This window comes from Adiantum capillus-veneris, chromosome 26, assembly GCF_014529385.1.
Source record: "Adiantum capillus-veneris isolate H3 chromosome 26, ASM1452938v2, whole genome shotgun sequence".
Lineage (NCBI taxonomy): Eukaryota > Viridiplantae > Streptophyta > Polypodiopsida > Polypodiales > Pteridaceae > Adiantum > Adiantum capillus-veneris.
The window spans coordinates 121651740-121667818 of NC_140956.1; the positions used below are offsets into that span (position 1 = coordinate 121651740).

A 16079-nucleotide genomic window follows, 5' to 3' on the forward strand; every position below is an offset into this window, starting at 1 on the left:
CCCTTGCAAAGAATTCATCCTTTCACTCAAGGACAAAGCATATGGAGTAAATGTACTCCGCACGTGGACAAAGCATATAGAAGAGGGACAACTAAATCTTGGAAACATTCACACAAGAAAGAATCATGTAGACATGTTGATAAAAGTGGGTAACAAGGAGAAGTTGAGCTTTTTGTCAACTTCAATTGATATTCAAGGATAAGAGGCCAGAATGGAAAGTAGTCACAAGTTTGCTAGAGATTGGTTTCTAAGTGACACATTATTAAGTATGGAGTTTGATTTACCCTTGTAATTCTTCTTCTAAAAAGGCACATTTGTAAGGCCCCCGTCATGAGGAGAATCCATTGTGCATATGAAAAGTCACTAGCCAGAAATTTAAAATCAAGCCCCAAGATATCTTGGCTGGAAAGTGGTCAATTGATGCCGGTGGCCGGTAGACGCATTTACATATGGGCAGCTGCCTCTCATGTGAGAAGGCATTCCATAGAGGCTCCTTGGCATCTTTTAAAGGAGGTCTCATGTGAGAAGGCAGTCCATAGAGGCTCCTTGGGATCTTTTAAAGGAGGTCTCTTCTACACATGATGAAGAAGCTCGAAGTGTAAGCTAGAGGGAGAATCACACGAGACAACCATTGAGGGCTTTTAAGCTCTTTGCAAAGTACTTCAAGTTTGAAATATAAAGCCAGTGAGTGGCTGCTTTCCTGTGGATGTAGCCCATGAACCATGTATATCTTGTGCATGCTCTCTCTCTCTCTCTCTCTCTCTCTCTCTCTCTCTCTTTTCGGTACTCTCTCTCTCTTGTGTATGTTATAGCTCTCTCCAATAAGTACACCACTCTAATTGCTAATTAGTAAGCCCTTAATCCTAACACTCACCTGGAGAGATTAGCTTGGCTTATGTGCAGACACAAGATAACCATGTGGCTCTCTTCACAAAGGCACTGCCTTGTGAGAAGTTCAAATCTTTTTACAAACCTTTGAGCTTGCCTCCCTTTGTAGAGTGATCATGTCCATAGGGCATGACACTTCCATATACTCTATGTGCTATCTCCCATTCGCCTCATCACTCTCAAGGGGGATTTGTGTATATATATATATATATATATATATATATATATATATATATATATATATATATATATATATATATATATATATATATGTGGTAGTTGTGTGTGTGAACACACATAGGACTATCGAGGCACATTTTTCCCTCACTAGGAAATTTTTTCCCTTATGCTTTGTATATATGCCCATCACTCTAAGGCTCTTTCATTTTGTATTTTCACACCAAGTAGTACACTATTTGTTGTGCCTTGAACTTCTTCTCCATCTCTAAGCTATGTGTGCATTTGTGTAACCCTAACTCCAACAAGTATGCAAAGCAATATGGGAATTGCTTCTTTAAGTGCAAAAATGTCGGTCCATTAGATTGGGGAATTATAATTTTATTCTAGGATCTTGTTACATTCAATTCATTATAGTCACTTCACACAAAGCTATTTTACTTTTCAGGAGAACAATGCCAATTTTGGGATTTACTCTACACGTGGAGAGTAAATGTACCCATGGACTTAGACACATGGCGTAAAACATTTTATGTGCCACATGCAAATCCAACCACTGAGACTGATATGCACTAGAATATAAGCATTCCATGTTCCCACAAGGAAGTGTTGTAGGGAGTAGGAGCATTAAATTTTTCTCAGTGGGACACCTTGATCGAGGTAGGCTTTACAATGACTTTGATATCCCTTTTTTTGGCCAAAGAGACAATCTTTGTTGAGTTTCTCATGTCCAATCTAATTGCAATCATATAGTTCTACAATGCTAGACTTTTGCTACAAGCAGATAGTTAGACCAAATGTAGGTTTACTAGGAAAATATTGATGCTTTTAGGAAAATATTTTTCAATGATGTGTTTGAGGATGAAATCTCTTCTTTAAGGGGGGAGTACTGTTAGCACAAGGGTCCTATGGAACACAATTCTAGGCTAGGATTCGAAGGATAAAGCCAAACCATAAAGCCAAGCTAACTTGGAAAGGGGTCCTAAAGATAGCGGCCAAGGGCTATATAAGAGGAGTGGTCGGGTGGAGATTCAATTAGTCTATGCTACACCAGGCTGCATGTCATGCTGTTTTGTGGGCATGGTGAGAAAACTAGTCATCAGATTCATTTGCAATTTTGTCGAGTTAAAAGGATTGAATGTTTTATGTGATTATTAGATGCAATTGATTAAAAAGGTGGATTGGTATGTTTTTAATGTGGGCAACAATATCGAATTGCTTGGAAATAAGTCTGGTATCAAGCCAGATTTTATTGCGCTCCAATCGGGTCCGCAGAATGGATTGATATGACCAAATTAGGCCCAATTATGAAGTATTTATGAACTTTAGATAACTTGAATGTGTTCTAGTTCAATGCGATAGTCGAAGGATTTGCCGGACAAAAACTGAAGCTTGGAATGTGGTCGATAGGGTCGGGAACCCAATAGGCTTTTTGGGGCCTCATTTGGGCTTGGGCAAGCTCCCAAAAAGGCCATTATATAAATTCTTGCGCTCGACGGAGGCTCTTTTTGCAGTTCCATGGAGAGCGCCACATGGCAAGAGTAAAGATCCCACATTGAAAACTTGGAATACCACAAGAAGGGTATATATAAACAATGGCACTCTATTATAAGCATCACAAAGGGCTTCCCTCCTTGGGGAAGCTCATGACCATGACACATACCTTTACGTAGGTAGAAAATGGCGGATGGCCTTGGTTAAGTCATGCATGATGCTGAAGGCTATCTCTATGTTGCCATTCACTGTCAACTGTAGGCTATCTTTTGCCAGCCCCATATGGGGTGTTCACATGTAATGGCCCATTCGGGCCACTTCTTTATTGAAGGCAAGGACCACATAAACAAAGAGCATGCATGGATTGTGTTGTTGAGTTGTTGAGGAGCGCCAAGTGGGTGGTTGAGAGACCTTAGTGCCTAAAATATAAAAAAATTGGGATTTTTGGGGAGAAGGGTGGACACTTTCAGCTTATGATGGTTTTTTGGGAAAACTAAAAGAAAGAAAAAACAATACTAGATGCGCATGGCAAGGGGGTATTGAGGAGAGTATTACTGGTGGGAAGGAAAGGGAGAGGGGATTTTTAGAGGGCTTTAGCTCTCTCTCTATCTCTCTCTCTCTAGTCTATAATATCCTCTCTCGCTAGTCTATAATGAATCACACATATTTGGTGCATTTAGTAGTTTATTTTCTACATCTACACTATTTCCTCTCCATTCTACTCCTCTCTCTATTCTCTCACAGCTAGAGGCCCAACGCCTTCCCGATCAACCTTGGAGAAACGCGCACTCTGACATCAGTCACTATAGATAGCTCCACAAATATAGGAGAAAACGTTATGTATTGCTTAGGGAGGGTGGGACAAGTCTCCCAACTTCGTTACAATCGCCTTCCTTGAGCTTTAGAGGGGGATAAAGGCTTGCCTTGGAGAACTTTGCAAGAGTGGGACATAATATCCACCTTGGGACTTGCATGCATTTTCTAATAGGTAGATATTTTTAACATTCTCATCCTTTGCACTATTACACATGAGAAATTTGAGAATGTTAAATCACTCATGACAACCACTCATGACAACCGACACTATTGTGACTTGAATTTGGAAACTTGAGATTTATGAGCCGTGTGTCTTAAGTGCTATTCTATTACTTGATGTATGTGACACTAAGGATGCTAATATTGTGTCGAGGTAACACACACACACACTTTTTTGTAAATCGTTTTGATTAATTACTAGTGGGAAACCTCGAAGCGAGGATAACCCACCGAAAGGGTCATATACAAGAGGAAGAACACAGAACTCCTCAGCTGTACAGAGTAGCTAGAAACATTCATAGGAAAGGTGATGTATCTCTACAGTGATATCACCAACTTCCAAAGCAAACCCTAACGATTGCCTAAGAGAGACACACACACACACACACACACAAAAGTCAAATATAAGGATACTTGCGCAGGAATGCACCCTTGTAAAACTTTGCTGTTGGGAGTGAACGTGATTGTGAAAATGCATGAGTACTCTTGGAATTGAAACAAGGTGGCATTCTTCCTCTTGCAGCTGGACACAATCGAGTTCTTGTTAGCTCCCGCAGAAGAGGGAAGGGCGCAGCATGCTGGACATGGACACGCCCATTTCCATTGACGTCCATGTCTGCTTCCTTTGCTTTTGCAAACTCGCTACTTTGATTTGAGAAAGTGAGACCGTGTGTGTGTGTGTGTGTGTGTGTGTGTATGAGAGAGAGAGAGAGAGAGAGAGAGAGAGAGAGAGAGAGAGAGAGCTCTGCTTGATTGTGAAGATGCTAATTTCTCATAGTGGGGTTGCCTTTAATTTTGGGAGCTCATTTATCACCTTCTTTCAGCCCTCTAGTCCCCCGAGCAGATTGCAATCCCCAGAGCCCTCAGGGACACCTGATTTGCGAAGGCTTTCTTCTCACAGGTTAGCACTCCTTTTTGCAGTAGCATAACTCTTTTGGCATTTTTTCGTATATAAAGAAAGGACTGATGGTCACACAATGTATCAAACATTCCATGTGAAAATCCAGAGAAACCACAGCTTTTGGCTATGGTCGTGGAATGCTTAGTGTGGAAAGCGACGATGCTTCCCCAAATTACAGTCATCGCCAACTTGATTATGTAGAGACATCTGTACATCTGTATGGTAAGCAGTTTTCCCATTGAAGTCCGATTAAAGGTTGAGAATCTTAAGCACTCTAGTCAGGTCAAAAGTCTAATAAAGACTTAAATTGTGCTCCATGGGAACTGTACATACTTATATGCTGAAAAAGGAGTCACAAACAACACTGCTTATGCACCGGAGTTTCTATGTGGTGCACAAATTTGGGTGTCCGGGGGTTACCTTTGCGTTGGCAAAACAGAGTAAGTCTTGTAGTTTGTGATTCCAATCCATGACCAATGTTCCATCGCACCAATGTATTGTTGGCTTTTGAACCTGAGCAATTATGCACCCCAGGCCGCAACCCGCATGGCTCAGACGTTCCAAGTACAACTAAACGCTTACGAGACTCCGGCCTGTGTCGTTCAGAGGTTCTACAACTAACATGAATACTCCTCCTAGGAAACACCCGAGCCATGAGATATTCAGACATTATCAAGCACAAATTTTCTCTTCAATACTTCTCCCAGACTAATGTCCAAGCCATCAGTAAACCACAGGGCACAATTTTCTCTTGAGTCCTCCTCCCGAACAAGGTCTGAGCCATGAGAGCTATGAGTGATCCAAAAGGTTTTCTCAAAATTATTGAAACCAACATTAAAACCAGAATCAAGCACTCTCAAATTGGCACCAAGTTCAAAACAGATAAATTTTTATTTCAAACAAATTTCAAACAGCATTGTCAAACAAAGTTCAAAGTATCTAAATATAAGGCAAAATGAAAATCATTTGGGTTAATCTTGATCAGTCAAAATTGTAGGATGATTGGCTTGTCCTTTTGGAGCAAAGTGATAGTAGGGTTTTGGATCTGGATGGTCACATCGTTCTTGTTGTGCCAAGGCATGTCCAAAAGAGCGTCATAGTTTCGTAACTTCACGATATGAAAGTCTGACTTGCCATGGTACCCTTGGATGGTGATCAAAAGGGCACCAATGAGTGATACAACTTTTTGAGTTTGCCTTGTGGCTAGCTTGGCTTCAAGTTTTCCAACAAACTGATCATACTCAAAGTCCATTTGGTTCAGGATTTTGGATGGATGAAATTCTTGACGGCTCCTCGGTCGAAGAAGACAAGTGCCTTTGTTACAGGCTTGGGCACTCCAAGCAAGAAATCAATAGCAACACACGAAGAGAAACTACAAAATCACTAATGTAACAGACTTTGGACACCCCAAATCGGGAATTTGGCACGACACATGAGGGAGCACTTAAAAACCACTAAACAATTTAATCACAATTCAAAGAGAGATGACATGGCCCGACGTAGTTCCATGCCCAGAGGTATTGGCCCCAAAGTCTGCCGCCCCTTTCGATATTTCTTTTTATATTAATCTCTTAGCAAAGTACAATGTCCGAGGGTCTTCTCTCTCCTCAGTGCTTCCAATCCAATCTGAGGGAGAGAGGCCCAAGCAATTCTTATATAGGCTCTCAGGCCTGAAAGCATTACATGAAAAGCTTCAAGTTCCAAAAGCATTGGCCTCCAAAAGCACTAGCGTTGCCAGCGCAAATTGCGCTGCAAATCGTGGGCGTTCGTAAAGCGTGCCACGTTAGCACGAATCGCGGAAAACCGTACTGCTTGCCACGTCAACAGTCTTTATACCATAAGTGTATTGGCTTTACTTTAGAATTCTTGTGTCCCCTAGGCCCCATCGGACGGGACCCCATAAGTTGGAACAACTTTTAAAATTCATTTAATCTGTCAGTTTCTGTGGGTTTGTCCGACTAGGTATGCCACGTCATCACTTTGTGACATACCTCCCTCTTGAAAGAATTGTAATCGCCGTGGATTACACTTGCAAAATCAAACATAAGCCAGAAATCAGTTTAGTAGACACCGACTCTAAGCACTGACGCACTAGACAACACATATTGCACAAAGACGACAATCACTGAACATTCAAATCACATTCACATCATTGCACCCATCGAGATATTGGATCATGATCAATCGGCAACGTATTCAACAATCACATCTAGATCTATCCCAGATCTCCACAGGTGTCTTGATTGACTAAATCTTGTTACTATCATGTCCATCTCATCTCTCCGGATACACAAGACCAAAATGCTGCAATCATTTCGTCTTTTAAACATGCACTCAAACACTACTCACATGAGAGAGCACACATTTATCAGACTCATTTCAGGAAGTCACCGAGGTATTCTCCCTACGACCTTAGCAGTGTTAAGGTATTTCTTTTGGCCAAGCCTTAAAGTAGACATTGATCAATATGTCAGGGAATGTTTAGTTTGCCAAAAGGTAAAGTAATCAGCATAAGACGCCTGGGTTACTCCAACCTCTGCTTGTGCTTGATCAACCCTAGGAGAGTATTGCCATAGATTTTATTATGGATCTCCCAAAGACTTAGAGTGGAAATGATGCGATTTGGACGATAGTGAAAAAATTTAGCAAGCAAGCTCACTTTATTCCAGTTAGGAAAATGATCAAAGCTGATCATATGGCTAGGATTTTTCTAGCACAGATCTTTAAGCATCATGGGATGCCCAAGTCTATTGTGAGTAATGCTTTGTTTGATAACCTTGGCACGAAGTTGAATTTTTCTTTTGCATATCATCCTCAAACGGATGGGCATAGTGAAATTGCCAATTCCACATATTGGATATGTTGGAATCTTGTGTGTCAGACAGACAGTTTGACTGGGAGAAGTATTTGCCCCTTGTCGAGTACGCGTATAACAATACTGTACATTTGTCTATGGGGAAAGCACCCTTTGAAATTCTTTATGGTAAGCCTTTGCTTCCATCGATCCTTGTCACTAAGGATAAGATTTTTGTAGCAGATGAATTTATTCGGGATTTGGACACCGCCTACGAGCAAGTTAAGAGAGCAATTTTGCGCTCTCAGGAAAAACAGAAGAAAGATGTGGACAAGCACAGAAGGAATCTGGACTTAATAGTCGGTCAATTAGTCTTACTCAAGTTTGAGAAGGCAAGACTAAAGAAACAAGCGACTCACAAAGGGAATGTTGTAAAACTTTCCAATCGTTATTATGGGCCATTTAAGATAATTGACCAAGTGAATGACGTGACGTTCCGATTAGATCTACTATCTAATTGGAAGATCCACAATGCTTTCCATGTTAGTTTACTCCCGCCATATGTGGTACCACCTCCAAGTTAGCCTATTGCCGAGGAACCTCTTGAGGTTGAGGAAACGGAAGAAATACTCCAACCGGAGCAGATGATTCATCATTAGGAGCGGCCACTCAAGTTTGGGAAGATTACACGGAAGTATCTGGTAAAGCTTAAGGTTGAGGAAACGGAAGAAATACTCCAACCGAAGCAGATGATTCATCATTAGGAGCGGCCACTCAAGTTTGGGAAGATTACACGGAAGTATCTGGTAAAGCTTAAGAATTATCCTACTTTGGACGCTCAGTGGATGACCGAGCAGGAATTAGCTTCTTATCCCAAGATTCTGGAAGAATATGTATAAGCACTACAGTTGAGGATAATTGTTTAGAAGCTAGAGGGATGTTGCTAAATAGACTATTTTCTTATTTTTCTAAGTAATTTCTTTTATCGAAATAAGGATATTTAAATGTGTGCACTTGAATTGTAAGATTAGGACTTGTAGATCTACTGGAATTATTAAAAGCCATCAGTAACGGACGACTCTGATGTGTCGTATGATGGGTGACATTAAGCACAGAAGGGGTTGTACCGTTAGTTTGGTAGGAGAGACCCGGAAATGGATATTCTTGATGCGTCACGTGATGGGTGACAAGAGCATCAGAAAGGGAATATTCCATTGGTATGACAGGAAACCCGAACTGGAAAAAGGAATACGCATAAAGACGCAAGCACAAGAGTAAAGATGGGTTTTGAGAAGCTTTTTCCAAAAAGTGGAATATTTTCCAGGAGAAACAGATGCTTTCCCGCGAGGAATATGTGTTAGCATTGCATCTGTGCCTGAGAACTGCGCTTGGAATGTGAGTGTGTAGCATCAATTTTCAGCTCACTCATTTTTATTGAGTTTTGTCCAGGTTCATACTTTTTTTAAACGGTGACCGGTCCGCCCACTTAAATAAAAGCAAGAACTTATAAAAAAAGACCAGCGAATTGCTCTTACGGCTGCAACAAAAGCCAGTGCTCAGTCTGTCACGAGACGGGCGCCACGTGCCAATGGAAAAGAACAGACTGCACAAACTTAGCAGTCCAATACAACTGAACTGAAAAAGATAGAGAGAGCATCACGCGACACGGAGTGGCGGAATTTCACCCAAGAGAGTATTGGCCCCAAACCTTGGCACCCCTTTCGGTATTTCTTTATGTTACTTGAACTCAGTACAATGTCGATACTCCACCCTTTGCACCTTAGTACTGAAGCATGCCAAAGAATGAGCCCTCTGCACATATTTAATGGCTGTTGGCCTTGAAAAGCAGTTAAACTCAAAATCAACTGGCCAAAAGCAGGTGTCCAATAGCTGCCAGCACAAAAGCAGGAATCCGTACAGCTCTGCCATGTCAGCAGCCAGCGTGAAATGCGGAAATCTGTACAATCTGCCACGTCAACAGTCAGCATGAAATCCGAAAATCCATAGTCTGCCACGTCATCAGCTGGCTGCATATCTTTGGTGTATGTGTGTGCTTCATCTTCTCCTACTACTTCTAGGGTTTAAAGTTTAATCCTCTGAGCTGGGATCTGCAGGTTGGCTCCGTTCTTCAATGACTTTTACACGTAAGCAGTTTGTGACATCTCCTGTAACAAACATGGACACTTCAAGTCAAAATTCTATTGCGACACAACAGAGATTCGCTTCAAAACAGTTCACAAAGACGACAGGGCCCGGCGTAGTTCCGTGCCCAAAGGTCTTGGCCCAAGAGTGTAGCGCGGATAATGTGTCGTGCTCTCAACAGTGTGGGTGCCCCTCAGTGCAATGTGCGTGACAATCTCACTCAAACAAATGGAAACTCTCTCAAACAGAATGAAACACAGGAACAATGGATAACAACAGAGACACAACAGTGGACCAGAACATGTGGACTCGACTAGCTCAAAGAACCATGTACAGACTCTGGGTGGCAGCACACTCAGCTCCAGCCCAGGACTCACAGGTACAAGTGGGGTGTCAAGGCTCACATGTGTAGGGATGGTGAAGCAGTGCTCTGTGTAAGACTCGCTACCTCGACGATGCTGGACCAAAGGTGAAGCAGATGATCCCGATGACCAACCGCTACTACTCCTATGTACCACCATAAAGAGCCACCAACGGCTCATAAATGTCAGCCATGTGGTGACCTGGCCACGAGGTCCACTAGACCACTGTCGGTACCCTGCCATGTGTCACTCCCTAGGCCAGAGGGTCCAGAGGGTCCGTCTAGTGTGAACCAGCCTAGACCAACTGTACTAACTGTGTCCTGTGAAAGTGACACTGTAGCCTGCTACTACAGGTTGCCCGCCACAAGACTGCTCACCGTCTCGGTGAGAGGAAATATTGAAAAACTAGGAAATACTGAAAAACTGTGAAGTAAAACCAATAGGTACCACATGTACATCTGTCTTGAAGCAGGTGCTTTTCCCACCCATGCAAGAAATGATTTCAGCTGGCAAGAGAATTCAACACTGGAGGAGGAGGTTTCTCTGCTCGAACAGAGGATGGCGGATTCATAAGCAGAGATGATGACAGTTCAGGAGAACTCTAAAAAGTTCCAAGTAGAGTGTGAAGAGCTGCAGCAAACTCTTGGCACTACTCGAGCTGAAAAGCAATGAAGTGTAGCTGCTCTGAAGGAGGCATGTCAGAGAGGCCTTTAGAACAACAGCCGATGCTCGCAGCTAGAATTGCCATAGAGGATGGATGAATTGTGTCTTCTTCTAGATGTATTGACTGGTTTTTGTCAGAAAATCAGCTTCAGCTGCTGATGTTTTTGGCCTCAAATTAGCTTCATTTGCTGATGGTGGAGAGGGGGCTGTTTAGGGGAAGGGAAAGTTGAGGGGGAGGGTAGGGGCGAGGGGGGCTGGGTAGGGACAAGGGATGTGATGGGGAGGGTAGGGGCAAGAGGGGGTGGGTAGGGGCGGGGGGCGAGGGTGGAGGGGGAGGATAGGGGCGAGAGTGAAGGAGGGGGTGGGTAGGGGCGAGGGTAAGAGAGGGGGAGGGTAGGGGCGAGAGTGGGGAGGGGGTGGGTAGGGGCGAGGGTGAAGGGGGAGGGTAGGGGCGAGGGTAAGGGAGCGGGTAGGTAGGGGCGAGAGGAGGAGGGGGTGGGTAGGGGCGAGGGTTAAGGAGGGGGTGGGTAGGGGCGAGGGTGGAGGGGGAGGGTAGGGGCGAGAGTGAAGGAGGGGGGGGTGGGTAGGGGCGAGGGTAAGAGAGGGGGAGGGTAGGGGCGAGAGTGGGGAGGGGGTGGGTAGGGGCGAGGGTAAGGGAGGGGGTGGGTAGGGGCAAGAGTGAAGGGGGAGGGTAGGGCGAGGGGGCCTAGGGTAGTAGATGAAATCCATGGTCCCCTGGTTGAAAGAGGAGATGCTATAGAGCGCAGCCACTATGAGCAAGACAACTATAAAGAGAATGGAATTCATCAGGCAGGACGAGCTCTATGAAGGGAGCTTTATTCTGGGAGAAGCAGACACCAATGGGGCTGATTTTTGATGTTGGGTGAACTTCTGTCGAGGAGATTTCTTCCCACTTCTATTTTCCTCCATAGGCTCACCAAATTCAAAGACTTCCCCCGAGGGCGCATCCAGAGTTTTTTCTAAGGCCTTCAACCTTTGAGCTGGCTCAGGTGGCTCATTGGGGTTAGTTACTGTGGAAACAATGGAAAGAGTGAATAAAGACTCCATAACAAGGCATAGATTTGGTAGCCTCTAACCACTCCAGCAGATCTTCATCTTACCCTTCAGGTGTAGTAGGCTGTTCTTGTTCAGGTTTGGTTTCCATTGACAAAGAAACTTGCTGCACCACGGGATCCATACCACCTTCTAAGAGAATGGGTTGCATCGAGGAGCCAGAAGTATGTATCCACATTGTGTCGTTTCCCCAATCATGAAGTGCTTTAGTGTGTCGCAGCCATGGTCTTCCAATGAGCAAAGGAAATCCGCCCTCAACCTGGGGAAGACGAACCACAACAAAATCCAAGTTAAAAGTAAAGTCTTGTACCTGCAGAGGCACATTGTCCACTATGCCCAGTGGGGAGACTGTCCGCTGGTCGGCCAATGTAACTGTGAAGGAAGCAGGGCGAGTAGGTTGTAGACCTAGAGCTAACATAGTGAACTCGGGCATCAGGTTGATGCCAGATCCACCATCCACTATCACTCCTGAGAATTGTCGACCCAAAACAGACACTGTCAGGCGAGGGCTTCTATAATCAGTGAGTGGAGCAGCAGGATTGGATATCATATAGGACTCTGAGGGTCGCACTGGGAGGTGCCCGCCACTAGGACCTGCTCCAGGGTAAAGTGACTGAATAACTGCAAGGGTTTCACTTCTGAAACTCGCATCTAGCCGCAACATGTCATAGAGGGACACTTGTTGGAAAGTGTTCTTCAAGACTGTCTCTGCTATATGCTTCGCTTTTTCTACCTGTTGTTGTTCCTCTTGTACTTTGATCTTCTGTAGATCGGAAACTGCTTCCAAGAAAGCTTCATCAATATCTGAGAGCAAAGATTTGGATTCTTTCATGGCACTAGGGGATGGCTTGTTAATAGCTGCAGGCAGGGTACCCACTGGTGTGACAATGTGTGGGGAAGTTGAACTTGATGGAATGCTAAGACCGAGAGCGGCTCTTTGGGCCCGGGTGAGGACGCCTGATGGCTCCTCTGCCAATTGCGGCGGCTTATTTTGAGGGGTAACCACGAGGGTAGAAGGGGGCGGCTGAGAAACAGTGCTAACTGCTATCAAATTGAGCTTGGGAAAGGCAAACTCAGTCTGGCTTTGACCTGGGGGCAAGAGGCAGATGATTTGATGATGAAAACGGTGGGTTTCAATCGGTCTCCAAGGCCTCTGCATAACAGAGTACTCCATGCAAGCAAAACAAGAGGTTTTTTTTAGTTTAGAGGATGGGTTTTTTGAAGCCTTGAAAGCCGCTCAAGCCAGGGGCTGCCACGTGTCAAGGGCATTGCCCCATATGTGCAACGGCGGGCTGGGGGGACGCGCAGTATATATGATGATCGGTGAGCCCTTAAGAGAACACAAAAGGGGGGAGAGAGAGGGGAGCTCTCCCTCCCGTTGGCTATGGTGTTGGTGGCGGTGGCCCTGCAGGGTGTTGTCTGCGGCGATTTTGGCAGAGCGGGGTGGCACGGTGGCGCGCGCCCACGTGGGCAATCCTTACTGTAGTGATCTTTCATATCAGGGCAATGACGGCAGGGAGGGGATCCTTCAGGCAGAAGGCATTTGCTTTGGTAATGCCCATACTCTCCGCATCTGTAGCATAAAATGGGCCGATTCAAAGGGCGAGTCAAAGGGCGAGGTGGTCCTTGCTCCTGGTGCATTGAGTTGGAGGTGGACGCATAGAAGCTTTGAGGTGATGAGGGAGCATGGGTATGATAAAAGCTCTGAGATGGAAAAGTACTTTGCATACCTTGCATAGGAGGGGCTGTCAGCAAAGGTGGCATATGGTGTGGATGGCCACATGGAGAAACCATGTTTGATGCAGGTGCTGGCCCTTGCTGAAGAGAAGGACCAAGACTTTGCTGTATTTGTCGCAATCCCTTGAGGTAGTAACAATCCTTGTCCTCATGTCCAGATTTTTCACAGAAATGGCAGTAAACCCGAAGGGGGCATTCCTGTGGAGGGTGCCCTGGAGAGCGGCATGAGCTACACCAAACCGTAGCCTTAGTCTCTTGTTGAAACTTGAGCTCTTCTAGCTCGCGCTTAATCTGTTCCAATGCCTCGTGATGTGGAGGCTTCTCTTGTTTGAGAGAGAAGGACCTCTCCTCTTGAAGAGCTCGCTGTAACTTTAGGGCTTCCAGTTCCCTGCGTAAAGAAGTTAAAGGATCTGATGGACTGTCCACGAGTACAGGGGCAATATCTAACTGAGGAGAGTCAGTGAACTGCCTTCTTGCTCCCTCTATTCTAGTAGCAGTAGCAACAAAGTCCTCCAGACTGGCTTCAGGACGAAGACTTTCTCTGAGCTTTTGTTGAGAAGTTTTAGGCAGAGCCTTCTCTGTCCACTTCTTCACCATGAATTCCCTTGGTTGCTGAGGCAGCTTGGCGACCAGGGACTTTGTTCTGGTCATGAGCTCTGCAAATGTCTCCTTGGGCTAGAGCAACAGGTTGGCCAACTCATCTAGAATCTTCTCTTGATAATCCCCTGGTCGGAAAGCTTCACAGAACTGCTGTCTTAACATGGTCCAAGTAGTAAAGTGGTTTTCAACAAATTGACTGTACCATTTATCTGCAAGACCATCCAAGGTGGACGGAAAGAGCACCAGGTATGCGTCTTCTCTGTTGAGGCCAGGACCTCTGCAAAGAGAGACAAACCTCCGAGCATGGTCGTCTGCATCTTCTGCGGAGAGACCTTTAAAGGTAGGGAACTTGATGTTTACCTTTGCCAGAACACTTGTGAGCTCCTCCATGGCCTCTTGCTCCCGAGTATGTTGCTCACTAGCTTGCTGTAACAAAATGGGGGAGAGCCTTACCGGAGAAGGTGACCTGGAGGATGTAGAACCGGTCGAAGGAATGGAGGTAGCCGTATGAGTAGGTATGGGTGATGGGGTTAATATGCTTCTACTGGGCACCAAGGGTTGACGCCGTCTGTGGTAGTACTTCAGAGGACTCAGTAGTGCACTTTGACGCTCCAAAGACCTCCTTGTATGTGTCATGCAGTAACCGCCAACCCCACCAAGCTTTGGGCAAGAAGACCTTCACTTGGGCAAGACAACCTTCACTTGGCTGAACATTGGTCTAGACTCTACTAGACCAGGGCGAGTGACTAGACCACCTGGCTGGACGAGGACGAGGAAGGACTAGACCAAGGACGAGAAGGACTAGACCAAGACGAGTACTGGGTGGACCAGGGCGAGAGAGGACCAGACCAACAAGGCGAGAGACTAGACCAGCTAGATTAAGCTGTCAAGGGTGAAACTGGACCAGACCAGCAGGCTGCACAGGCGAAGCGAAGAAACCAGATACTCAACAGAGTGAGACTTCAGTTGAGGTCCCACCGTGATTGCCAAAATGAGAGCACCTGTAGCGCGGATAATGTGTCGTGCTCTCAACAGTGTGGGTGACCCTCAGTGCAATGTGCGTGACAATCTCACTCAAACAAATGAAAACTCTCTCAAACAGAATGAAACACAAGAACAATGGATAACAACAGAGACACAACAGTGGACCACAACTTGTGGACTCGACTAGCTCAAAGAACCATGTACAGACTCTGGCGTGGCAGCACACTCAGCTTCAGCCCAGGACTCACAGGTACAAGTGGGGTGTCGAGGCTCAGATGTGCAGGGATGGTGAAGCAGTGCTCTGTGTAAGACTCGCTACCTCGACGATGCTGGACCAAAGGTGAAGCAGATGATCCCGATGACCAACCGCTACTACTCCTATGTACCACCATAAAGAGCCACCAACGGCTCATAAATGTCAGCCATGTGGTGACTTGGCCACAAGGTCCACTAGACCACTGTCGGTACCCTGCTACGTGTCACTCCCTAGGCCAGAGGGTCCAGAGGGTCCGTCCAGTGTGAACCAGCCTATACCAACTGTACTAACTGTGTCCTGTGAAAGTGACACTGTAGCCTGCTACAAAGAGACTGGTGCCCCTTTCGGTATTTCTTTTTATATTAATCTGTGTTCAAAGTACAAAGAGAGCCCGCGGGTCTTACTCTCAGACTCTACTTCCAGATACTCTGAGAAGTGAGCCCCTAAGGCCACTTATAAAGGTTACATGGAGTTGCTAAAGGCAGAGCCCCCAAAAGCTTCTAAATTAAAAAGCAATTATCTCCAAAAGCTTGCAGCGCTGAAAACAACCAACGTAATTTGCGGAATTCCGTACTGTCAGGCCACGTCAGCAGTCAACGCTTTTTGCGACAGTCCGTACAGTCAACGCAATTTTCGAAAATCGTACAGCAACCACGTCAGCATAATTCAACGCATTGTTTTTGTCTTCTTGTGTTCCCGGGGTCCCTTCGTCACTTGGCCCTAAGTTGGGACAACTTGTAGGGTTGCCACGTCACCAGTTTGTGACGTACCCCCCTCTTGAAAGAATTGTAATCGCCCTCGATTACGCCTGCAAAAACAGACGGAGGCCATAAACTGTCTTAGTAGACACTGACTGTTAGTACTGACGCACTAGACACAACACAACTAGCACATGTACCAATCGATAGTCACATCACCGGACATCACAGGACATCACTTGACATCACAGAACATCACATGACGAAACAAATC

The 16079-nt window shown here is 45.4% G+C and overlaps 1 protein-coding gene across 3 annotated transcripts in view; it reads left to right on the forward strand.

Annotated features, from left to right (window-relative positions):
* The first annotated feature begins 3992 nt into the window (after positions 1-3992).
* Positions 3993-16079, forward strand: part of LOC147424104 (uncharacterized) — a 230814-nt gene continuing 218727 nt past the window's right edge. The window contains exons 1-3 of one of the 3 annotated variants that reach the window (XM_086501353.1): positions 3993-4208; positions 4419-4495; positions 4602-4717. In XM_086501353.1, coding sequence (XP_086357479.1) covers positions 4170-4208; positions 4419-4495; positions 4602-4717 — 232 coding nt within the window. In that variant the 5' untranslated portion in view covers positions 3993-4169. The remainder of the gene's footprint in view (positions 4209-4418; positions 4496-4601; positions 4718-16079) is intronic. The other 2 variants (XM_086501351.1, XM_086501352.1) reach the window with 2 other exon arrangements.